The following is a 25,394-nucleotide window of genomic DNA, read 5'->3' on the forward strand; positions in this document are numbered from 1 at the left end:
TGCGAATAGAAATACAGTAGGCTTCGCTTAAACAGAATTTGAAGGTACTGAAGAATGTGTTTCATTTATCCAAAGTTTCATTTAGGCAAGAGACCTAAAAATCACCAAAACTGATTTATTCAAGAAGCGTCGGAGGGTTTTTATATTACTGTGGTAAAAAACAAAGACTTTACTGAATCCTGCTTTAAATAATGGAGCTTCATTTGTACAAGGATATATCCATTAGCGCAAAAATTCTGTGCAGTCCTCGCGTTCAAAATAGCGCAACATACTTTCAACTGCATCTCTTGCCATCAAGTCTGAAACAGTAACGCGCACTGGAACAGCAATACCTATGCCTTCGTCGATAGAATCATAGTCTTTGCCACGAGCTTCACCGATAATATTTCAACTGTCTCTATAAAGCAGGTAACAAGAGAATTATCTGCAGTCTCTTATTCCTGGTGGTTTGAACGAAGCAGCAGTGGTAGCCTGACTGCAAGTCAGTTGCAACCAGTCAGTTGCAACTGCAACCAAAGTTTGCCAACATTGAGCCTATGGGTGGACAACCAAAATTGATGTCATTGTTTAAATTATCTGGCATTTCTGTTTAAACGAGTTTCGTTTATCTGAGGTCCACTGTATATATTACAGCATATCTACTTATTTATTTTTATTTTAAGTAATTGTGCAGGCCCATCTGTACTCATGAATAAACAATGCATGTTTACTAATGGAAAATATTTTTTGTTACTTTATGGTCACTCTAAAAAATTGCGATAATTATTCTTTTGAACAGGTCACTCTGAAGATTTTACATCCACAATAAAGAAAATGTACTCTGCAGGGTGGCATTTGGCGAAAAAATGTACTCTCAAAGGGTTAAACATATCCAACGGTGTAAGAAGTGAATGCAATCCATCTTAAGAGAAGCACACTTGCAGGAGCGTGAATCGGAGCAGCGTTTGGTATACAGTTAAACCTCGATATAACAAACTTCATCATAACGAAATTCTCAATATAACGAAATATTTAACTTTTCATAACCTCCTGCTCATAGAACACCATGTATTTAGAACCTCAATATAACGAAGTGTGTTTGTATGCCATTTCAATATAACGAAATTTCACTGCTGCTGCAAAGGAATGCTGAGACAATAAATGGAAACTTCCAAGTACACAGAAGGTCAAATGATTGAATTACAAGTGACTGCTTGCAAACGCACCTCTCAAATCTCGCGGGCCGCTACGCAACAAGAGCAACCTCCAAAGTGGAGCCGCATCATTTTTCGTATAAAGTCCAAGGGAGATAGATCCTATTGCGCCCCATGCACTATGTGCTTTAGGTGCGAGTGAAAGTGTGCGGAGTGAGACAAGAAAGATGGTGGCTTCACGAGCGACACCTTCTCGCACAAGCAAAGGAAAAAAGGGAGGAGAGCAAGCTTGCGGTAAGGCAATCAAGCGCTCGCGAGGAGGGTGGGTAAGTTGGCGCGCATCTCAGTCACGGCTGCGGATGGCTGTAAGCGCGGCTGAGTGCATACGCAGCCGCGCACCCTGTTTTTAGAGGTAATCAGCCGCATGTGCAAAGAGTGGGCATGTCGAGATGGCGTGGCACCATGTAAGCTGTCTTCCCACGCATTTAGAATTGCAGGTTGCGTAATCACGAGTTTCAGTGACTCGTTGGAGCGAGAGACAGACGAAGCATTCCCTCCACGCTGCCGGCACTTTTCCTGATAGAGTTGTCCCAGTGCAGGAGACACTACCAGCTGCGGGGGCAGAGTGTACGCGAAAGCGTGGCTGGCTTCGCTTAATTTGTACCGCCGATGTGAAGATATTGCCGATGTACGTGACATGAAACCGTATCATTCGTTGCCAACTCCCAAATTTATCAAAACGAATTGTTTTTTCATTCTAATTAACTTTTTTCGATTGCCTAATAATTTGGAAAATTTTGCGGCTCCATTCCGTGTAAGAAAAATAGATCGGCAACTGTACTTATTTGCATAAAGGTCAAATTTCAATACAACGAACTTTCGATATAACGAAGCAATTTGCCTATTTTACCGACTTTGTTACATCAAGGTTTAACTGTATTGAATGTGGTGGTGAATGGCAGCTGGATACACGTGTGGTACAGCACTATACTTCTGCATGGAGTTTCCAAGGGGATGTTACTACTGCTCAATGTAGATAGTAAATCAATATATGCAAGTCTCATATATCCGGGATTGTCTTAAGTGAGTAGCACACACGCTTAAGCAATCTTGGGCAGGCTGATAATTGTCTAATTTTCTTATCAGCTGCCTTTAAATAACACCTAAGTGGACAAAGCATACGTCTGGTTGTAGTATATGACAAAAGTCCCAGCACCCAGATTTTCCAGTTGGCTGCAGGCACTGTCACAGGTCACGCCGAAGAGCCGTATTGGTTCCCAACATTCTTGGTCACTTCTGACGAGCGGTAATAACCGCAATTTTTCACAGCTTCAAGAACATCTGTTTCTGCTACCTTTCGTGATGCACCTACACTCGAACCCCATTATAACGAAGTTGAAGGTAAAGCCAAAATTACTTCTTTATACCAACTATTCCCCTTACTACAGTATATGCACAATGGTATGCACAACTTTAAACATGCAAAGAAGAATACAGCTCTGCAGCCTGCCGAATCACTATGCAGCCGCCTATGTGATGACCATTTATCAAAACAACAACAGACCCCTCCGCTCGGATGTGTGCAACACGCGACTGTTTAGCACCTGAAGGGACAGCCATTACGATAGCATACTCATGCTTCGATGCGATGGTCTTAATTTCGCTTCCACTTTCCACCTGGCTCTCTCATATTGTCGTGAAACTGGTGAAACAGTAACACGGTCAAAGGGAACAGCAAGTCTACTGCGATGCGAATCAAGCCTGTTGTGTTCAAGCAGAATGTGGTGCACAACATTGTGCACGCAGCTGGGGCGGTATTCTCTGGCAACCTCCATGACTTCCAGAAACAGTTTCACTGTTGCAAAATTTCTCAAACCCACCAAAGTACACAACCGACAGAGTTTGGCCCAGTGCCAGAAACATGGACGTCCTTGAAAAGCGAAACCTGAAAGCAAACCTATCTGATCCGCTGCTTTCTTGTGCTGCCAGCTTGGCTTGACCGGCCCATGCCAGTTTTACGCAATTTTAGAGGTCACGCCTAGCTGCATCAGCACAGCGCTGCATGCCGCAGTGAGAGAGAGAAGTGAAGGCACTAGTTTTTAGCATGTTATGTGCAAGCATCATCATCAATATGTAGCGCAGCACAGCCAAGCTTGGCCTACGATATTCCAATCTCAGAGGGTGTGACTAGCTGTGTCAGCGCAGCACTGCACACCACAGTGAGAGAGAGAACTGGAGGCACTAGATTTTAGCACGCCCCGTGCAAGCATCATCATCGATATGTGGTGCAGTGCAGCTAAGCTCGGCCTACGATATTACAATCTTACAGGGTGTGCCTGCACGCAGCGCTGCACGCCGCAGTGAAAGAGAGAATTGGAGGCACTAGTTTACGCGGAGAAATTTAACCCGCGTAATGATCGCACCCCTGAATTTGCGAGAATTTTTTTGACAAAGAAGTGCGATCATTATGCGAGTAGATGCAGTACTTCCTTTACAAAATGAGCATTCTAAATATCAACCTTGTAGAGAAGGAGTGGAACAATATAGTGGGTCGTCCTCTTCAGCGCTTTTGCTTGTGAATGCCGCTCGTGCTGGGAGTCCGTCTCCTGCTCTAACGGTCGGTCCCAAACGCCAGCAACTAATAACAGTCTTTACAACCCTAATATCTTAAAATGGGGTGAGTGCTTTTTGACTAATTGCGCACAATACGTAACCACCAATGACTGTGACTCAAATTCTTGCGAAGTAAAATCTGGCATTCTGCAAGCAGGGCCCTTGTAGAATCCCAGATTTTACTTCGCAAGAATTCGAGTCACAATCATTGGTGATTTTTGGATGCCATTCTGCCCTTCACAACCTATGCCTACGACACCACCACTCAGACAATACTGCCTACAATACCACCACTGGCTTTTCACCATCTTTCTTATTGTACGGCCGACACCCGTCGCACATAATTGACACAATCCTTCCGTACAAGCCAGATGCATCTGAGTGTGTGCCCATTTCTGCCCCAGTCAGACATGCCGAAAAATCGCGATCTCGTGCGGGCCTTTGCTTCGAATGACCAAAAGCCCCAGAAGAGCATTCGCGGTGGCGCCACTTCTGCGCCCACGTTCCTCCCCGGAGCACTCGTGTGGCTCTTGGTCCCTTCCACTGAACCTGGGCTCTTGCCGAAACTACTGCACAAGTATGAAGGCCCCTACCGCGTCGTCGAACACACATCTACGGTCAACTATGTGGTCGAGCCTGCTGAACCATCTTCGGACATGTGCCGTCGTGGACGAGACATTGTCAACGTCGACTGCCTCAAGACCTACTATGACCAACCCATAGCGACAAGCTGTTAGGTCGTCGGGTGGCTCCCTTTTCTTTCCCGGGGGTAATTGTAGAGAAGGATTGGAACGATATAGTGGGTTGTCCACTCAAGCACTTTCTAGTGGGTTGTCCTCTTCAGCGCTTTTGCTCAGCAATGCCGCTCGTGCTACGAGTCTGTGCTCTGCTCTAACGGTCGGTCCCAAATGCCAGTGACTAATAAACGTCTTTACAACCCTAACATCTTCAAATGGATTGAGTTCTTTTTGACTAATCGCACACAATACGTAACCACCAATGACTGTGACTCGAATTCTTGCAAGGTAAAATCTGGCATTCCACAAGGGTTCATTTTGGGCCATCTGTTTTCCTAATTTATATAAATGACTTTACTGGCACAGTTACTTCTAATATAAAGTTATCTGATGACGACTGCGTTGTTTACCATGAAACACCAAACGAATCTGACCACTCGGTCCTCCAGTCTGACTTAAACAATATTTCTTACTGGTGTAGCAAATGTTCTAAGACTCTCAATACTAATAAATGTAAGAGCATGACAGACTCTCATCGTTCTAATCCCGCTGAATTCCTCACTCATGAAATTGATGGAACATTACTAGAGCACATAACCTCCTATAAATATTTTGGTGTGCCCATAACAGATGACCTTTCATGGCATACTCATGTTAATTATGTCATTAAAAATGCTAACAATGCTAATATCTCTTCTTGTCCTTTGTGCTCTTGTGACTTTTTTTCCTCCAACTATGTACCTACTGGCCCTGATGTCAACCCTTATGCCACAATATTGCTGAAGCACGAAGCCATTTAAAATGATTACTATATATCAAACGCTAATTAGATCTAAACTCAAGTACAGTGAAATCTCGATATAACGAACTCTAGGGGACCACGGTAAATTGTTCGTTATTCTGAAATAATATAGTGAAAGCCCCAAAATTAACCATTTTACCCATCAACCCATCAGTTGCTAAACTGTCGCCATATGGGCTATCCACGAAAACGTCGCTGTTGGCTCTCGGCATGCGCTGTTGCTATTTTCCATAGATTCTGCCGCCACGCACCACTGAAGCCCCGTGTAGTAAGAGTGACGCACGCAAAACAGACGCTGATGCCGAGAAAACTACCAACAGAAAAGTAGCTTCATGTCGCCTCCAAAGCTAAATGTTTCTTGCTTCTCTATTTTTTGCATTTCTTGCTGTGGACACTGCAACTGTCTCACTTGAGGCAGACACCTGAACTACGCCAAAGCGCAAGCGCGCGTAAACGACACTGTCTGGAAAGTGTGACCGTGTGGCATCCCCCCGAGTATGGAGGTTACATTCCACCACTTGCATAGCTAGTACGGCCACAGAAATAAACGCAAAAAAAAAGAGATGTGAACAGAAAGAAGGCTGAAAGAAGGAAGAGATGCGCCTCATTTGCTAGGTGACACTTTTCTGCGTGGAGCATGCGCTCGAAAAACCTGATGCATTGTCGCCTACACTCACCCGCATTCTTTATTTCTTTGGCGCCGTCTCAGGTTTTTCGAACCCATGCACCACGACATCTGCCCTCTGTGCCTTGTCATCTGCTAGCCTACCGTTTTGGCTGCCGTGAAGGATACACGGAAATCTAAGAACCCCAGATTTCATAATATTAGTTCGTAGTACTGAGGCACTGTTAATACCGCAGAGAAACTGAATAATGATCGTTATTCTGAAAAGTTCAGTATTCTGAAGTTTGTAGTACTGAAATATTTTTATATTGAAATTATAAGAAGTCAGCAGGGAATTTTTGAAAAGTTTGTTAGTCGGAAAAGTTCGTTAATGTGGTGTTCATAATAACGAGGCTTCACTGTATGCGTTTGCTATCTTGGATCCGGGCTTACGTAACCTTGCAGGTACAGTAGAGTCTGTTCAAAATTGTTCAGCTTACTTTATTTTATCAAACTACTTCCGTACTGCCAGTGTTCCACCTATAAAATCTAATCTAGGCCTTCCAAACTTGCTCTTAAGAAAAATTTCACATTTTTGTCGTTTTCATAAAACGTTTTGTTTAACCAGTTACTGAAATGTAAACATTTATCAGAACTATCATACTTGTCATCCTGCAATGATCACCAGCAAAAAGTCGCCATTCCTTCTTGCCACACTAACCTGTTTCTTGATTCATTTATACCCAAGACCAGCTCAGAATGGAATCACCTTCCCAGTGCCATTGCCAGCGTTGAAGATGCAATCATTCATGGCCGCAGTTGTTGACCACTTCTCAGTATAACCTGCACTGCTATTTGTTAATTTAATAATTTTTGTACTTCACATGTAGAATAATGTTGCTTACAGCATTGTCATTCAAGGCCTCTGGTACTGACCTCTGTTAGAATAATCTACTCTATTAATGAATAGTTCTCATATTTACTTTCACATTTAACAATGTTGTTTATGTTATTGACATTGTATGAACACAATGTACCTGCCCCCTCTATAATGCCCTTCAGGCCCTGAGGGTATTGCAATAAATAAATAAATAAGTTGGCAGAACAAGTTTACTTGGTTAAAACGAGGTTTTAAATACATAGGTCTCTATGGTGATTTGCAAGGAAATTGCACTTATTTTGTTATATTCATTATTTTGTTAAATCCTGTCTGTTCAAGTGTACTTGCTCTTCAAATGCAAAATTTTGCGAAGAGGCTGCTGTGTGGTACTATCTGAATTCTCACGCAATTTAAAATTCCATTGCAGCTAAAGGCATGACTCTAAGCCAGCACACAACTGCAACAATATGTGCCAGAAGATGGGCCAGATGATCGACCAGTCGTTGGAATGTATGGACAGTGCTCACCTGGAGCACCCGGCCACAAGGATGCAAGTGGGGTCGCATGGCCACTGGGTCACACTAAGCATCAGCTGGGCTTCCAGGCTGTGACCACCAAACAGCAGCGTCTCGCGCACCTGCACAGCGTGCCCCTTTAGTAGACTGCGCTTCACCAGAGGACACCTACACCGCACTCCCAAAGCGAGCATACGGTAAAGCACCCACACTTTCTGGTCAGCAATTTTATGTCTTGCTGAGGCACACACATGGCCATCCTGACAGGAAAGTAACAGGCAGGGACCCTGAGATTTAATGGGCGCACCACATTCAGAAAAGACAGTTCTTGGCAAAGCAAATGAAGGTATGCTCACACATGCCAGAACGCGCACGGCACTTTTGCCTGCACATAAGCGTGATTTGTATGCCTATAAATATGTATAATAAAGCATTTATTGAAGGTAGCACTTGTGTATGTCCACTCGCTTGTCCTCGTCATCAATGCACTTTGTTTTAATCTTAAGCTACACTGCAGTTTGTACACTGCATATACACCCGCAGCAATGCGGCGAATGCCCCTGCGGTGGCATCCACCTCTTTCTGCTTCATGTAGCATAAGCTGGAGAACATTGTGCGTAGTGCCACCACCTTGAAATCTCGCTCCAAGTAGCCCACATTTAAGGAGAAAAACTGCACAGGAAACAGATGTGCGAACACATTCAGTCCAAATCAACTGGAGGTGGACAACACTTGCATCACCACCTGAAGGAGGCAGGACACAGTGATGGCGCCATGGTATAAAAGTTGAGGGGGGAATGCTGCGGCTTGAGGGGAGAGTATTGCTTAACCACTCGTACCTGTGTTATTATAGCGCACTGACACAAAATTCTAGCGAGAAAGTATTTCTTAAGAGATACCCTCTTTGTCTAGGCGTACAACAAAAAACTGTTTCAGGGACCCCTTAAGGAAATGCATGCAAGATTAATGGAAAATTATGGGTGATGTCCAAAGCACACGTCACATTTCGTCGTACAGTGTTTCGGAGACCCCTGTCTTGGTAAGCCCATAGCCAATCTGTGTATGTGGAGCTGGCTCTTAACTATCTTTTTTATATACTACAGTTGAACCAGCTTATAACGAACTTGATAGTTTTGCAAAAAGTGGTCGTTGTATCAGTAGTTCATTATATGCAGACTCGCTCTCCAAAATGCACAAAAATTAACGACACTGTAGCTGGCGTCGGCAGCTAGGATTCGATGCCACTTTGGTCCAAAAATAGAACTTTCAGCACCATCATTTTGTTCCCGGCACTTCTCCACATCTAATTGCAAGTTTATGTTAAAGGGCAACTCCGGCGTTTTTTTAACCATATTAGGATATTATCATCTTCAAATAGCCCTGACAGTCCTCTGGCCGGTAGGGTGGTTCAATTGGCTTGCAAACTCCATCAATAATTTTAAATAAATAAATGAGGTACCCAAAGCAAAACATGTAGCTGCATTGTGTGATATCACGATGAGTCGATGATGTCAGATCCTACACCACTGTAATGTAAACATGTGGTGATGTCAGATCCTACACCACCGTAATGTAAACATGTGGAACATGTGCTAAACACACAGTACGCGTGGCGCTAATGCCAAAAAAGCGAAGTTGACAATGTTTTCTGACGACACGGGGAGCTTTTCCAGCTCTTTCGAATTAGACAGTGGCGATTTCAGCAAAGATTTTAGCAATGATATGAGCGCTGAAGGATCACCATTTGCTTTTGACCCGCCGCCTGCATGAGGCAGCTGATGTGCCCAAGTTCAACACATTGTGCTGCGGCAAGACGAAGAGAAGCACTGGTTATCACGTTTGTAAAAATGATCATTGTCGGCCGTTGTCTCGTAGAAAAAGGAGCCAGCTTCCTCGTTTCTGGGCAAGTGGCAGTGTAGTCTCTGACGTCACAAACACAGTGTGGTCACTAAAATGTCATGCATTTGTGGGCAGGAGTTGAAAACACGCAACCAATCTTTAAAATTCACTTTCAGGAAAACAAAATGACTTGCAGTCATATCTCACAGGAGTTGCCCTTTAAAAACGCCATCTAAAAAGCGAAATGCGGCATCGTAGGCCCTTTGAAACGGTGCCTGTGGCCAGTTCTGATCAGTTGCCATTTTTAAATTATGCCATTTCTCCTTCCAGAGTGTGGTATATTTTACTATCAGCGAGACGAGTGGATTCTGCATACGAGAGCGAAGCATTCTATAGTTGGCTGGAAGCGGGAACTACTGCGGCATGCCGGAAAGGGCTTGATGTTACAGCGGCAGCATCGACAACACGTGCGCCAAGAGCCGCCAAGTTGCATTTTTTTTAATGCCACTTCAGCCGAAAAAGTTCCAAGTTCGAAAGGTAGAATGCCATCGCGAGCCGTTATCAGCAATGATGCAAACGAAGCTTCGACGAACCGTAACTGCCAACTCTTTGCAACGCTGCGTAGCAGCAGCACATCGTGCCGCCTTCACGCTGACTCTGGTCGCATGAATATCTATAGCAACGCTTGAGTGGCCGCTATTTAAAATTTGGCCCAAAGAGCGTACTATCGAGCTCAGTATGAGCAACAGGCAACTGCTTTGACACACACTAGTACATAATGTAGTGCACGTGGTGCCACACGGAGAACTGCACTAAACAAGAGTGCTGCCACCGTAGCTTCTGAGACTGGTGCCACACAGAGAACTGTGCACTAGGTGCCACCATCATATCCTCCGAGATCGGAGGCCACAGCCGCTGTAGTGCTTCGCTTTGAAGCACGCTGGAGACATGCCTTGAAAGCACGGTTACCCTAGTGTAATCGAAAGCAGGTGACTGCATTTATGAATACAGGAGTAGGTCACATAGGCTTCCATTACTCTGAGGGAGCTGTTGCAGGAATGCAAGGAAGAGGGTTGCAGTGTATCCTTCGTAGACCCCTTTGTACATTATACAGGTTTTCTTTTAACCCTTTGACTAGCAAGCTTTTTTCCAATTGTTGGACAGTCCCAGTCGGGTTTTCATCATGTGTTGGTTCATTGGACATATCATGATACATCGAAGCTGGCTTTTTGTCACCGTTTTCTCTCATTTCAGCCTTTGTGAACATTTCATAAATTCTTTGGTCTTTCATAGTCCAGATGTATGGACATGCCACGCCAGTGATGGCCAGAACTCCCCTTTCTGTGCACAATCTAGGGAGCTTTCTTTTTTTCCCGTTTTTTTTTTTCCACAAGTAGGGTTACTTTTGTATGACGCCTTGTTAGCATAAAAGATAATGGCTGGTACTAGGAGGAACCCAGGCATGCATTGTTCTGAGTGCAAGCATCCCCACACATTGGAAGAAACATGGTTTGAGTCAGTATGCGATGCACACAGGGGAGTTTTTATCTGTACGATGTGTGCACTAGGGCTGCGTCTACACTGTCTAGAGCTGGACAAGGAAAAGCTAGCTAAGCAGGTCGGGAAGCCATAAAAAGAACTCAAGAGTGAGCAGAGGAAGGTGGTAGAAGCTAGCCAATGTAGAAATGAAGCTGAGGGCCACCATTCTACAAAGAAATGGTGAAAGCTTCTATGCGAGTACTGTAAATGGGGCTGGCTCCAAAGCGAGAACAGGTAAGGAAGGCGAAACCACCTCGCTGGAAAGTAGTGGCAGACAAGTCAGTGATGGTCATGAAGAGGCTACCACTGACGTGCGGGCCGCGGGAAACAACAAAGCAAAGAAAGGGTGAGGATGAGACGGGGGGGGTGCATCGTGGCCTCAGATGCAGATTTCGGAGCTGAGGAGGAGGAAAAGCACCGAGTTGTCTTTGTTGGGGATTCAAACACGCATAGAGTAGAACTGGTGATAACAGAGAGGGTAGGCGCAGGCGAGCGAGTCCATATTAGCGCGCTTACAGGGAAACCAATTAGGGAAGTGATAGGGAAAGCCAAGCAACACATGTGGACATATGGGATACAATGGAGGAGAGGCACCTAGTGGTGATAATGGGCAGATTGAGTGACAATACTGTAAGAACGGAGGACAAGGATTGTGAAGCAAATAGCCAAAGGGGTTACCAACTCGTGGAATGTCTCAAAACAAGTGCAAATCACAGTGTGCACAGTGCCAGAGACTGAAAAGCAGGGGTAAGCAATTTAAAGTGCAGTGCTTGCAGTAAACAGGGACATTTGGACACTAGCTGAGGCAATGAATTTTAGTCACTGACATCAACTGAGAAGTGTACCGAGCAAGCCATGAAGGCACTTTTGTGTGTGATGGGATACATTTCAATGATAGTGTAGCAACACTGATTGGATTTCGATTCGCAGTACAGGCAGTAGCATTCTTAGGTGGGCCCCAGGCAATCAGGAAAGAAGCTTAGGTATTGAATGTAGCAACAAACCAGCAAGGAGCAGAATTAGACCACAAAGAGTGAAGAAAAGATGCACAAAGGGTAAGCATAGAGACTGTAAAATTTGTTACGTAAACGTGTTGGGTGGTCGTAAACAGGAAAAATGGCTGGAAATTCAAACACAGCTGGATGATGAAGCTACTGGCGTGTACACCTTGATCGAAACACATCTATGAGATTTGGAGCAGCTGCCTCTTATTGACAATTTTGTATGAGACAGGTGCAACAGAATGACTGGGTCAAGGAACGGAGTAAGCATCAGCACGCAAATTAGGCAAGGTATGAAGTGGCAAAGGATAAAAGAGACATATAAGGAGCATTTATGGATTAGCAGCACATGGGAAGGCAAAAAGACGTGGCTTGGAGTAACTTACCCATGGACAAATAGTGATACCAGAGATAAAAATAAAGAATTGATTGATTGCATTAGAAGCGATATTAATGAGTTCAAGAAATTGGGCCAGGTGGTATTACTGGGAGATATGATCGCGAACATGGATGATTTAGATGCATACACTGATTACAACGGTTCTCTAGTGCTGGATCTGTGCGATGAACAGAACCTTATGATAGTAAACAGAGAGAATAAGTGTCATGGACAGGTAACGTGGCAATGTGGAAACAGGCATGTATAGAGTATGCCTTAGTCTCTCAAACGGTCTATGAATGACTAAACCAAATGATGATAGACAAACATCGAAAAAATAGCCTGGGTATCAATCATAAATGCTTAACCTTAAAATTTGGGAGCTATACTAAAGCAAAACATAAACCAATAGCATCAGAATTTCTAAAAATTAATGAAAAGCAAATAACAGACACTGCTAAAAACACAGAGAAAATGGAGGTGTTTACAACAACAATCTGGGAATATAAGGAACTAGTGGACATTATGCAGCAGGAGATAAGACAGACACAGCAAAAAATTGTTGGATTTGGAAGAGGAAACCCCGCAAGCTGTGGAACAAGGAAATAAAGCAAGCTATAGGAGAGCGTAAACAGGCATCTAGGGGTCATCAAGAAGTCAAAAAATAGGGATTACACGAAGAATGGGTGCTGCTTAGATTGAACAAATACAGAGAAAAGAAAAGGGCAGCAAGTGAACTCGTGCAAAAGAAAATTAAATGCACAAGTTAACGTTGGGTGCATAACATTCGCAAGAAAGACAAAGGTGCACCAAAAAGAAAAAGGTCCAAAGAGCAACGCACTGCTGACTAATGCCATAGAGCAAGTGATCAGAACGAAGACAATTCCAGTTGGATGGCGACAAAGCAATATGAACCTCATTTACAAAGGCAAAGGTGACAAGGATAAGATGAGATTGATAAGACCGGATCCACTACAGGCATAGGTAGTGGTACAAGGTACAAATCATGTATAGCATACCTGATTAAATCAAGCAGGCCAGGTGACTATTTGCTACAATCCCATTTCAAAAGGGACACAAATAAATCATCATCATCATGACCTGGTTGGTTACGTCATGTGCCGATGTCGCATGTACAAGCTGGCAAGGTACTTAAAAGGGCCCTAAAGGCCAGTATTAAGTCAAGCTAAAGTGATAGATTAATGCTCGAGAATGCCTGATGCATCAATATTATCGTGAACAAAGTTTTAGTAATCGAGAAATTGGATTAAATGCAGGACACGATTTGCAACTCACAAGAGATGTTCAAGTACAAGCCCGATGATGTAGGCACTCCTCATTTTAATTTTGTCACCAGTACTCAATCTCTCATAATAAAAAGATTACAGATTGCATTATAATATCGGAGAAAATGCTACTTGTCCAGTTCTATTTGATGCACAGAAAGAAGAACTCACTGACGTTGCCCTTCTCAACAACGCGGACAGCCAAGAGATTTCATTTTTGCTCAATTTTGCACTGCCCGTGCTTTCATGTTTCAGTAGTTTTATTACCATCTAGTGCGGTGCTGGTTTTGGGGGCACGATCAGAATAACCACATGAAAATACATTGCTCCTATGAGATGTTGGCTGGGAAAAGAAAACATATTATCCTGCAAAATATGTTATGCAGAATTGTACCAATGAGATCCAACACTACTTTGCGAACCTTTGGCAGCTGGCGTCAACATGCGAGTTTGAAGCAAACAAAAAGGAAATTTGCAACCGATTTCTTCAGGGTGCTTTGGTACTGCAACTGTGCAAGCGACTACTTCATGAAGGGCCTGAGTTTAACATTGCAGAGAGCGGAAAAAAATCTTGGAAGGCATGGAACGGGTGCCAAATCAGATGAAGATTTTCCAGGGCCAAAACAATGTGTATCGCGACATGAGTACACAAATGTTGTACGGAGGTGGACATGATGCCGCATTTAATTGTTTCAGCAATAGAGTCCACGACCATCATCATCACAGCTGGGAAAGGGGAGGTCAATGCTGCCGGATCAGAGTCGATGGAGTAGGCGGTGGACAACGGCACCGCAGTGAAAACCCACCTATACGTGTAGTGCGCACCAACGAAAACGCCATGGGTGGTGGCCTTGCTAAGTGCATTTGGGAAAGGAGGCAGCTGTTTGCTGTAATTTTCTGCATTGTTGCTCATGCTTCCTTGTTTAATTCATGTTTTTGGACAAAATAAGCAACACCTGTCGCAAGTGTGTAGCAGCAAAAGCTTCAAGGCATGAAGAAGAACAATTGTTGCATGGTGGGGCGCTCATATGCCTAAAAAAAACTTGCCTGTGACGCTATTCTAGTCATTCTGGCAAGGCCTCATGAGCCGGCACAACAGCAGCAATAGATTGCTGCCGTTCAGTGGGAAATTTCTGGCTATCCCGTTTTCTTTTGTCATTTTGGTGTTTGTTGCACTCGATCATGTTTACATGTGTAAGCGATGATGTTAATCACCGCCTGCACATATTTTGATTTGGTTTGTCTGCAGTGCAGCATGCGGGACAAAGGTATTTCACTTCGGCCATGAATACTGCTTGCATCCTCTACTGTTTGCCACTTCTTTACCATGTTACTCTTACTAGGGTGCATGACCGTACAAGTGCATCATGTAATGTGTTAAAGCTGCTGAAGCTTGCAAGGATTGATTTTGTTGGTTTTATGCAGCCTGTTAAGTCCTCACACAAGCTGTCATGCAGTTTTATTTTTCAATGTATTCTATGCGTGGCTTCACATACATATGTTGTACTGTTGCTTAGTTGCTTCATGCAACACTGTTGATTTTTTTTAAAGTCCAAAGTCCAATTTAAGTCTTTGCTTCACCTCATTTTTGTGGGGCTTAAGTCACACTGTGTTCTATCAGAATGATTACAGGCAAGTGCTCCTTTAACAGCTTTATTCTTTTCTCCCGAGGACACCTTGGATAATGTGGTTGCTTGCAAAATATGTTAGAAAAGAGGCAGCTCAGGGCGAGGATTACTGTTAGCTGCTGCATATGGTATTGGTGTTTGACTTTCGCTGAAAAACTGGCATCGTTTTTGTGAAGTCTTTACAGCTTGATGCTGCTTGAGCAGACACAGAGTACCTTTTTGTGTGCACATTTTGTACTCATTTAATTTTTTTCTTATCTTTTGAGGCATAGGAGTGCAATGCCTATGCAGCAAAGGACTAAACCCTGCTTCGCCTTTAAATATATCGCGTGGCTTCTTTCTTCTGTAACAATTGAAAAGAAAAAATACTCAACAGTTGTTAAGACTTTAGCTTTGTATGTTTTCAAGCAGGCCACTAAGGGAATTTCAGTTTGCGAGAACTGCAGCAGGAAGGGCAGTTAGTCGACGTACGCAGCGGAACAGCATTGGTGGTGCAGCACTAACTCACACTTTTGTTCACCCATGCATTTGGTGACTTCATTGACTAGCCATACACATTTCCTTAATAAATTTGTAATTAATCTTCTTGAGGTGACTTTGACGGCACTTATTCAGTGATGTCATATGTATTCATCAGTAGCAAGATCACTACAATGTGTGCTGACATTGTGCCATGCGGAGTCATTCGAGATATAAGTCTAAACCAACGACATGTCCATATTATTAAGGTACAGAAACTCTGGGGAAGGAAGTCCGTGTTAAGAACTGACCATCAAGCTTTGGTTTCATTAATGTCATCAGGTGCTACAGGCCATCACATGCCACACATATCTTGTAACATAATTTTTAAATGCAGTATTGGAGAGGTATGAATAACACTGCTGATGCCTTGTCCCGACTGCCTCCACACTTGCTGAGCTCAAGAAATTGAGAAAGAGATTGTGCCTCAAGTAATACTGTTTGTTGTGACCAACAATGAGCTTCAAGAGGCAGTTATAATAATAATAATAATAATAATAATAATAATAATAATAATAATAATAATAATAATAATAATAATAATAATAATTTATGGTGTTTTATGTGCCAAAACCATGATCCGATTATGAGGCACACCGTAGTGAAGGACTGTGGATTAATTTTGACGACCTGGGTTTCTTCAACATGCACCCAATGCACGGCACACGGGCATTTTTGCAGTTTGCCCCCATCGAAAGGTGGCTGTTGCGAAGCAGTTACTGCAGGTTCCACCATGCAAACTGTGATGCAGTACATTTAAAAAGGATGGTGTCCTGAAAGCACATTGTAGCAAGCATGTGACGCCCCCTCGGGCATAATCTTCGTTGGCCCACCAGGCTCGGTGGCCTGCCAGGTTCAGTGGGCAACGTTGGTCAGCAATAAACACCGACGAGCACAGCTGCTCGGCGGTCAGTCATGGATGGATGGATGGATGGATGGATGTTATGAGCGGGACGTCCCCTTTGGAACGGGGCGGTGAGTTGCATCACCAAGCTCTTGCTATTATACTGTCTAATGTCCTACCTAGGCTAAAGAATAAAAAAGGAAAAAAAAAAAACACTATGAACTACCACACCCAAATTTTCTGATCCCCTATTGCGAACTGTGCTTTTGTACGTCTCCGTCTTTTGTCGTTTCCCTACTTTTCTTCTACCAATCCTCCAAGCACCTCTTACTAATGCCTATTGCGGACATGCTGACTTTACCACTGCTCCCGCTGAACCCAAGGGCTTCAAGGAGGCCAGTGGTGCATAAATCGACCGCTGGGTAGACGTCTTCACATTCTAATAAAACATGCTCCAGAGTTTCCCTAGCTTTACCGCAGCAAGCACATGCTTCTTCTTCCTTCTTATATCTCGCTTTATAGGTGCGTGTTCTAAGGCATCCCGATCTCGCTTCAAAAAGTAATGAGCTTCCCTTTGAGTTATCATAAATGGTTTCTTTCCTGATTTCACTTTTTCATCTTAAGTAGATACTCATCGCAGGTTTCTTTTCCATTGCTGCCACCCATGAGACTATTTCAGCCTCTCTGACTTTCCGCTTGACTTTCTTTGTTGCTGTGTTGCCCACCATACAGGCCGCATACTTGCTGGTAAGCTTCCTAGTTATTTTCCTCCACTGTGAATCAATGTTTTTCCTGTACAGATACCTGAACACTCTCCCAGCCCATTTACTTTCTTCCATATTCCTCAGCCTTTCTTCATACTCATCTTACTGCGAGCTTCCCTCACTTCAAAACTAGTCCAGCCCATATAACCCTGCACAGCTTCATTTGTAGTCTTCCCGTGAGCGCACAATGCGAGGCGACCCACTGGCCTTTGGTTCACCCTGATTTAAAGCAAACAACTGCATTTCCAAAAGTAAGTCCTGGAACCAATAGACCTTTCCACATACCTCAGAGGACCTCGTACCTATTGTATTCCCATAGTGCTCTGTGCTTCATTACGGTTGCATTTCTCTTCCCCTTCACTGTTATTGTTTTGTCCTGTGTTTCCATATATCTATTGCCTTCATTTATCCATATACCAAGGTATTTATCTTCTGATACCCGAGGTATTTCCTGGCCCTGAATTTCCACTGTCTGTTCCCTGTTTTCATTGAGTACCATAACACCTGATTTTCTAACACTAAATTTCAAACCTAAATTGTTGCCTTTCTGTCCACAGATATTAGCCAGACGTTGCAAATCATTTTGCATGTTAGCTAGCAGAACAATATCGTCTGCATAAAATAAAGCTGGGAGCTGCTGATCTATTACTGTACCGACCTGTTTGTATGAGAGATTAAACCCTATATTACTTCCTTCTAGCGCCCTCTCCATCCTTACCATGTACATCAGAAACAGCAGCGGCGATAAAGGCCCCCCCTGCCTCAGTCCCTTGTTGATATGAACTTTCTCCTCGCTCCTCATCTCTTCCCATTCAACGCAAACGGTATTTTCTAGGTAAATCTCTCTCAAAATCTGTATACAATCGTTACCTAAGCCTTCCCCTTCCAGAATATCCCACAAAATGTTGCAGTCTATGTTGTCATAGGCTCCCATAATGTCTAAAAAGGCCACATACAACGGTCTGTTTTCTACTTTTGATATTTCAATACACTGAGTAAGAACAAACAAGTAATCATCCAAACGCCTACCTATTATGAAGCCATTCTGAAGCTCTCCCAAAATGCCATTATCCTCTGCCCATGCTTGAAGCTTTAACTTGATTGCCTGCATTGCTAGCCTGTATATTACCAATGTAATGGTCAACGGTTTATACGAGTGAATTCTGTCTTTCTTCCTCTCACCTTTATAATTTAAATTCATTCTGCTTTGTCACCAACTGTCCGGTATTCGTCTATCTCTTAAAGTTTTTTCTACTGCTGTCACCAAAGCTTCCTTACTTTTTGGTCCTAGTTTATTTATCAGCCTAACGGGAACCTCGTCTAGCCCTGTGGATGTGCGCTTAGGAATTTTCTCTTCCGCTTTCTTCCAGTTGAAATTTGTCAGCACCAGCTCCTTTTCCACTTGGGTCTCTTTCATGTTCTTTTTTTCTTCAAGTACAACCTTGTCATTGCCTTGGAAAGATTCGGCTGTTACTTTTCGGATGTAATTTATTGCCGCTTCTCCTTCCAGTTTGTTTACATCTTTTTCGTCTAGGATATGTTGTTGTATTGTTGTTGACTTCCTGCGTAATAATTTTATGTGGTTCCAAAATATTCTAGGTACGGCCTTCTTTTTCTCACGTATTTCTGACAACCAACGTTCACTTTCACCTTTTAATTTTGCTTGCACCAGTATTTGAACCATAGACTTTTTCTCCCGGTATATTTCCCGTTTACTGGTTACTTATCCTGTGGCAACTGCGCCTTCTTTGCCTGCCTGTGCTCTCGAGATGCTTTCTGTCGTTTGGCGATCGCTTCTCGTATCTCCCTGTTCCACCAGCTTTTCGGTTTCTTTCTTCGTTTCCAACGAACATGTTGTTTCTTTTTCCGTATTTCTGTCGTTATTACACTTAGAAGCTCACCATATTCCCACTCATTACTTGGCCATTTGCCAAGTTCTTCCTCGACTCTGGTGACTATATTTGCTATTTGTTCAGCATTCAAATCTGGACTGGCCATTTTGCGCTTCTTGCTCTCTTTCCCAACTACATATCCCATTTTCAAAATGATGCATTTATGGTCACTCCCTATGCTGCTAAACCCTTCCTCATCGATGACCATTTCTCTCAACTTATCCTGAATTCCTTCTGTCATCAGACAGTAATCAATGGTCGATTGCCAGGTTCCCACTTCCCACGTGAGCTGCCCTTCACACTTAGGCCCTGTATTCACGATCACAAGGTTATGTTGCTCGCAAAGGTCTAGCAATGACTTCCCGTTGTTGTCGGTATAGCCATCTAAATCCTGTATGTGGGCATTCATGTCACCTAATAGGACAATCTCGGCACCATTCCCGAAACCCTTAATATCAGCGCTTATGCATTCCACTAACTCTTTATTCTTTTCTGTGCAATTTTTTCCGGTCCCCAAATACGTAACGCCCAGCCAAGTTTCTTTCCCACTCATTGTTTCTGATAACCAAAGATGCTCTTGACATTGTGAATTTACTCTTTTCTATTTGGCTCCCTGATGGATGAGCGTCCCGACTCCCCCTCCCTTTCTTTCCGACTTAGTTCTGTTGCACCCTTCCCAAACATAATTCTCAATAACTGGCGGCTCTTCTGAGTCTCTAAGGTGCATTTCTGTTACTGCATACACCCCTATTTGTTCTCTATGTAACTGCTCCTCAATCTCTGCCCACATTTCCTTTCTTCTGCCGCCCTGCATGTTTATGTAGCCTATTGCATGGCGAGCTCCCTTTCTTGCTTTTCTCCTTTTTCTGTTATCGATGGCGATGTTCTTCTGAGGTTCCCCTAGGGGACCTTCTTCATTACTACCTACTCTGGCCTCCTGAGTGCCCGTGGGCCCCTTAAAAAAGCAACAGCGCGACCACCAAGTTGGCAGCCCACTCTTCGTGCCAGCCTGTAATTGAAGTGGATCCTGTCTCGTTTAAAACCCCCACGCCTTCTCACTTCCCTGTTTACTTCGACAACCTCGAAGCCTTTCTCTCGTTCAAACCACCATGCTGCGGAGGGTCCCTTGAGCCCTCCCTCGTTCACGAACCCAGGTGGATCGTGACACTGGCGACAAGGGTGGCGACAAGGGTGGCGACGAGTACCCACGGATCGTCCCACGCAGTCGTGAGCAGCGAAACGCCGCCCCCCGTTGCTGCCGCCATGCCACGGTATAGAAGGCCAATGGCTTTGGGAAGGCTCGAGTCGTTCTAGGGAGATGGGTCTGCCTGGCCAATTTACGAGGAACAAGTCCACGTGTTCTTCCGGGCAAACGACAGACCCGAGGCCAAACAGCGGGACATTTTCCTGGTCAGCTGGGGGACCCGCGTCTTTAGCCTCCTGCTCGACCTTCTCAAGCCAGCCACGCCGCATGTTAAGATGCTGGGTGAGCTGCTCGCCATACTGCGCTCGCATTTCAACCCAGCACCGTCCACACTAATGGAGCGTTTCCGCTTCAACAACCGGAGCCGCAGGAAAGGAACTGCCCTTGGGCAGCTCATTGCTGTGCTGTGAGGGTTAGCGAGTGCCTGCGCCTTCGGGAACCAACTGGACTCGCTGCTCTCGGACCGTTTCGTCTGTGGTATCAACACCGCCATGCAGACGTGACTCCAGGAGCTTCCCGACCCCTCGCTGGACGATGCTGTGAAGACAGCGCTGGCAATGGAACCTGCCGCCAAGGACGCCGGCGAGATTGCCCGTGCGACTGGCTCACCATCAGCGGAAGCGGCGGTCAACAAGTTGGCGACAAAGGGCAGTACCTGCGGTCACTGTGGTGGTGCCCACTCTCCCTCAAAGTGCCAGGTCTTTCAAGCATAATGCTTCATGTGCGGAAAAACTGGGCACCTGGCAAGGGTATGCCGAAAGGGGAGGACGAACAGCAGCAGCAGCCTGGTTCAAGCCCAGGCACCACACAAGCCCACAGCCAGGGTAGCCGTCGCAAGGGTACGCGGTGGGGGCGTGCGGCAGCAGGCTCAAGTTCTTCCGCGGCCAGACTCCACGTCGTGGCCGAGGACCCGCCTATTTTCGACACGTGGCGCACAGGCCTTGTACCATCGTCTGTGCCGCCATACATGCTGACCGTCGAAATCTTCGGGCACCCCATTTCCACTGAGCTGGACACAGGGGCCAGCGTGTCTGTCATGGCCGGGAAATGGTTCAAGCGTACCTTCCCCGGCGTGTCTGTCGAGGCTTCGGGCGTGATGCCGCGCAGCTATTCCGGGCAGCTCTCCCAGGTCCAAGGTCAGGCACAGGTTAGCATTCGCATTGGTGACAGGGAGGCAACCCTTTCCCTTTACTTAACCAAGGGGTCATCGCCGACGCTGCTGGGCCGAAACTGGATTCATGCACTGTGTGTTATTCTGCCAGAGTACCAGGAAGCCAGCCTGCTTGCGGTGAAAGACGTCTCCAGCCTCCTAACCAAGTTCAAGTCCCTGTTCCAGCCAGGGGTGGGCAAATTCGCAGGCACGACGGTTGGCATCTATGTATCTGAGGGAGCCCGGCCATGTTTTTTCAAGCCTCGCCCACTGCCGTTCGCCCTGAAGGACGGGGTCACCCAGGAGCTGCAACGGTTACAGCGAGAGGGCATCCTGGTGCCTGTCAAGATGTCTGAATGGGCAGCTTCCATCGTACCAGTCCTCAAGCGAGACGGCAGTGTTAGGATCTGCGGGGATTTCAAGGTTACCATCAACCCCGTCGCTACCATAGAGAAGTACCCGTTGCCCTGGATTCAAGATCTCTGATCAGCACTGTCCTCAGAGATGTTTACCAGCAGCTGGTGCTCCAGGATGCCCCCCGGAAGTATGTCACAATATCGACAACTTTTTGGGCTCTTCCAGTACACGCGCATACCTTTTGGCGTGGCCTCAGCCCCAGCTATATTTCAGAGGGAGATGGACAACCTCTTCAGGGGCATGAGGTACGTGGCGGTGTACTTGGACGACATCCTGGTTACTGGCAGCGACGACGGGGACCACCTGCAGAACCTGCACAACGTCCCGGTACGACTGCAGGACACCGGCCTCAAGCTCAAGCTGGAAAAGTGCATTTTCCTGGCCCCCAGTGTGTTGAGTACTTGGGACACGTCATTTCCCAGGCTGGCCTAGCCTTGGCTCCCCACAGAGTTGATGCTGTGCTCAAGGTGCCTAAGTCCCAGAATAAGGAGCTTCAGAGCTACCTCGGCCTCATCAACTTCAACAGGAGTTTCCTACCAAACCTGTCGGAGCATCTACAGCTGCTTCATCTTCTGCTTCGAGATGACCAGCAATGGGTCTGGAAGAAGGAGCAGGACCGGGCCTTCCAGCGCAGCAAGGAGTTAATCACCAAGGCTCCAGTGCTGGTACACTTCGATCCTGCCAAGCCTGTCGTCCTGACCGTAGATGCGTCACCATACGGTGTGGGAGCCATCCTGGCGCACTGGGACAAGGATGGCCAGGAACACCGTGTCGTTTGCTTCTAATCGGCTTCATGCTGCAGAGCAACACTACAGCCAGCTGGAGAAGGAAGGCCTGGCCCTCATATTCGGTGTCGAACGCTTCCACCAGTATCTGTGGGGCCGGAAGTTCGAGGAGCTCACGGACCACAAGTCGCTCTTGTGGCTGCTGGGGCCTGACAAGGCAGTTCCTGTGCAGGCATCACCTCGAGTGGTATGCTGGGCCTTTAGGTTGGCAGCTTAGTTACCAGCTGGTTTACCATCAGGGAAAGGACCTGGGACCTGCTGATGCCCTGAGCCGCCTGCCCCTGCCAGAGGTGCCTGATGCTGTTCCAGAACCTGCTGAAGTGTTCATGCTGGAGCACACGCACCCGGAGGTGCACTCCAGATCTGCGGTATTGCAAGCGACCAGCCAGGGCCCAGTCTTGTCTCGGGTGGTCAAGGCGGTGTCCCGTGGGGAGGAATTGGTTCAACAGGTCTATAGCCACAAGGCCGCCAAGCTGAGCTTGCAGCAGGGCTGCCTACTGTGGGGTCCCAGGGTGGTGATCCCACAAAGTCTCCGCTCCAGGGTCCTGCAGTTGCTGCACGCGGGTCATCCTGGCGTGGAAAAGACCAGGATGGTGGCATGGTCCCATGTTTGGTGGCCTGGCCTGGACCAAGACATCACTCACATGGTGCAGAGCTGCTAAATCTGCCAGGAGCATCAGCGGGCCTCACGTCACATGGAAATCACCCCCTGGCCGTTCCCACAGAGACCCTGGTCCCGCCTACACATGGATTTTGGGGGATCTTTCAAGGGCCATTACTTCCTGGTGGTAGTGAACGCCTTTTCAAAGTGGGTGGAGGTTCTACCTGTCACCACTACATCAGCAGGCGCGACCAATGCAGTGCTACGACAGGTGTTCGCCGCCCAGGGTTTGCGGGACGTCACTGTGTCCGACAATGGTCCTGTTTTCGCCAGCACAGAGTACCTGGCCTGGCTGACGAAGAACGGGATCTGCCGGATGAAGGTTCCGCTATACCACCCTGCTTCAAATGGTGCAGCCGAGCGGGTGGTGCAAACCATCAAGGACAAGCTCAAGAAGAGCCAGACTGGGGACTTCCGGACGCAGATTGCCCAGATACTGTTCCAATACCGGACCACGCCCCACGATGTCACTGGCCGCGCCCCTGTGAGCTCCTGCTGGGTCGGATGGTGAAGACACCCTTGGACGTCTTGCATCCGGACCTCCGATCCGCAGTGCTCCGGAAGCAGCTAAAGCAGAAGCTGGCTGCTGACCGAGGGTGCCGTCCTGGGCCTTTGCCGGAGTTGGGAGCTCCAGTTTTTGCCAGGAACTGTCGTCCTGGTCCGCTGGACAGGTGGTGTCACCTGCCAGTGCTTCATCGCTGCTCGTCCGCATGCCAGATGGGGCCACGTGGCACAGACACGCCGACCATGCCAGGCCTCGCCTCAGGACCTGGCCAGCACCCTCGACTGCCACTTCCAAGTTCCAGCCCGTAGGAGGACTAGCGGCAGCACCAGTCGCTTCCAGCAGAGCACTGCCCACCTCGGAGACGGCAAGCGTTGCCAGTGGTGCGGCGCCCGTTGGGCCGGTGTCGAGCCCCTCACCACTTACAAGACCGACCACTCTGGATCCTCTGGATGGAGTGAGGCTGTATCAGGCAGCACCCGGCGTTGCCACACCCGGCCCGTCAACACCGGTGCCCAGGCGGAGTACTCGACAGCGGAGACCACCAGACCGTTACTCGCCTGGGTAGCAGGCACCGTCGACCCGGCTAGGACAGCGGCAGAGCCTTATGCACTAAAGTTGAACGTTTGTTTATTTTAGTTAACAAACAAACTGGGGGTAAGGGGGTGCAGCAAGCATGTGCCGCCCCCTCGGACATAATCTTCGTTGGCCCGCCAGGCTCGGTGGCCTGCCAGGCTCAGTAGACAATATTGGTCACCGCACCGCAATAAACACCGACGAGCACAGCAGCTCGGCGGTCAGTCATCGTTCGTCACCACCACGTTGCAGAGCGTTCGTTTAACGGAGGGTGCCTCGAGCCCTCCCTCATTCACGAACACGGGCGGATCATGACACACATTGGCTTACTGCGTGCCAAGTTCGTGAAGAACTCTCTTGTATTGTTGGGGTATTGCTAAAAGGAAGCAGAATAGTGGCTCTCGAGGCATTAGGGGCAAAGTGGCACAGTTGGCACATGATGCTCACCTAGGGATCGTGAGAACGAAGCAACACCAGCATGAACGTTGCTGGTGGCCGAAGCTAGATCAACAGGTTGCATATGTTGTAGGTCATTGTTATGTATGTCAAGAGGCTGACAAATCATCTAAGCCTGCATTTGCACCAACGCAGCCAGTTCCACTACATAACCATCCATGGGAAAAAGTGGGAATGGGTAATAGGGCCTCTTCATATTGCTGCTTCTGACTTCAGGCATGCAGTGGCCGGAAATGTACTCTTCGCCTTCTGTAACTACTGAAACAATTACCACATTTCTGTGGCAAGTTTTCAGCCACTGTGACAGAAATAGAAACTTTCGCAGATACAGATGGTCAAATGGTTGAGTTACAAGTCACTGCTCGCGTACACACCCCTAAAATCGCGCGCCGCGTGACGAAGAGTGACCACCACAGCAAAGCAGCACGATCTTTTGTATAAACTCCAAGTGCTATAACATCCTATCATGCTTGGTGTGCTGTATGCTTTGGGTGCAAGTGAAAGCTTGTGAGGGTGAGCTGAGAAGAATGGTGGCTTGATGAATCCATGGTAGTGTATAAGCGCGACTGGACGAGGACGAAGAAAGAAACAGATACACGTCCTCGTCCAGTTGCGCTTATACACTACCATGGATTCTAACCAACTAGCCCGCCAACGTGTTTTAACTA

The 25,394-nt window shown here is 46.5% G+C and overlaps 1 protein-coding gene across 10 annotated transcripts in view; it reads right to left on the reverse strand.

The window, feature by feature from the left end:
* LOC142566780 (uncharacterized) overlaps positions 1-25,394 on the reverse strand; it is a 217,358-nt gene that overhangs the window by 86,265 nt on the left and 105,699 nt on the right. For all 10 annotated transcript variants that reach the window (XR_012825127.1, XR_012825128.1, XM_075677667.1 and 7 more), the window contains exon 5: positions 7,297-7,406. Coding sequence is in view for 8 of the 10 variants with exons in the window: in XM_075677667.1 (XP_075533782.1) it covers positions 7,297-7,406 (110 nt within the window). In the remaining 2 variants the exon portion in view is untranslated. The remainder of the gene's footprint in view (positions 1-7,296; positions 7,407-25,394) is intronic.

The sequence above is a fragment of the Dermacentor variabilis genome, unplaced genomic scaffold (genome assembly GCF_050947875.1).
Source record: "Dermacentor variabilis isolate Ectoservices unplaced genomic scaffold, ASM5094787v1 scaffold_13, whole genome shotgun sequence".
Lineage (NCBI taxonomy): Eukaryota > Metazoa > Arthropoda > Arachnida > Ixodida > Ixodidae > Dermacentor > Dermacentor variabilis.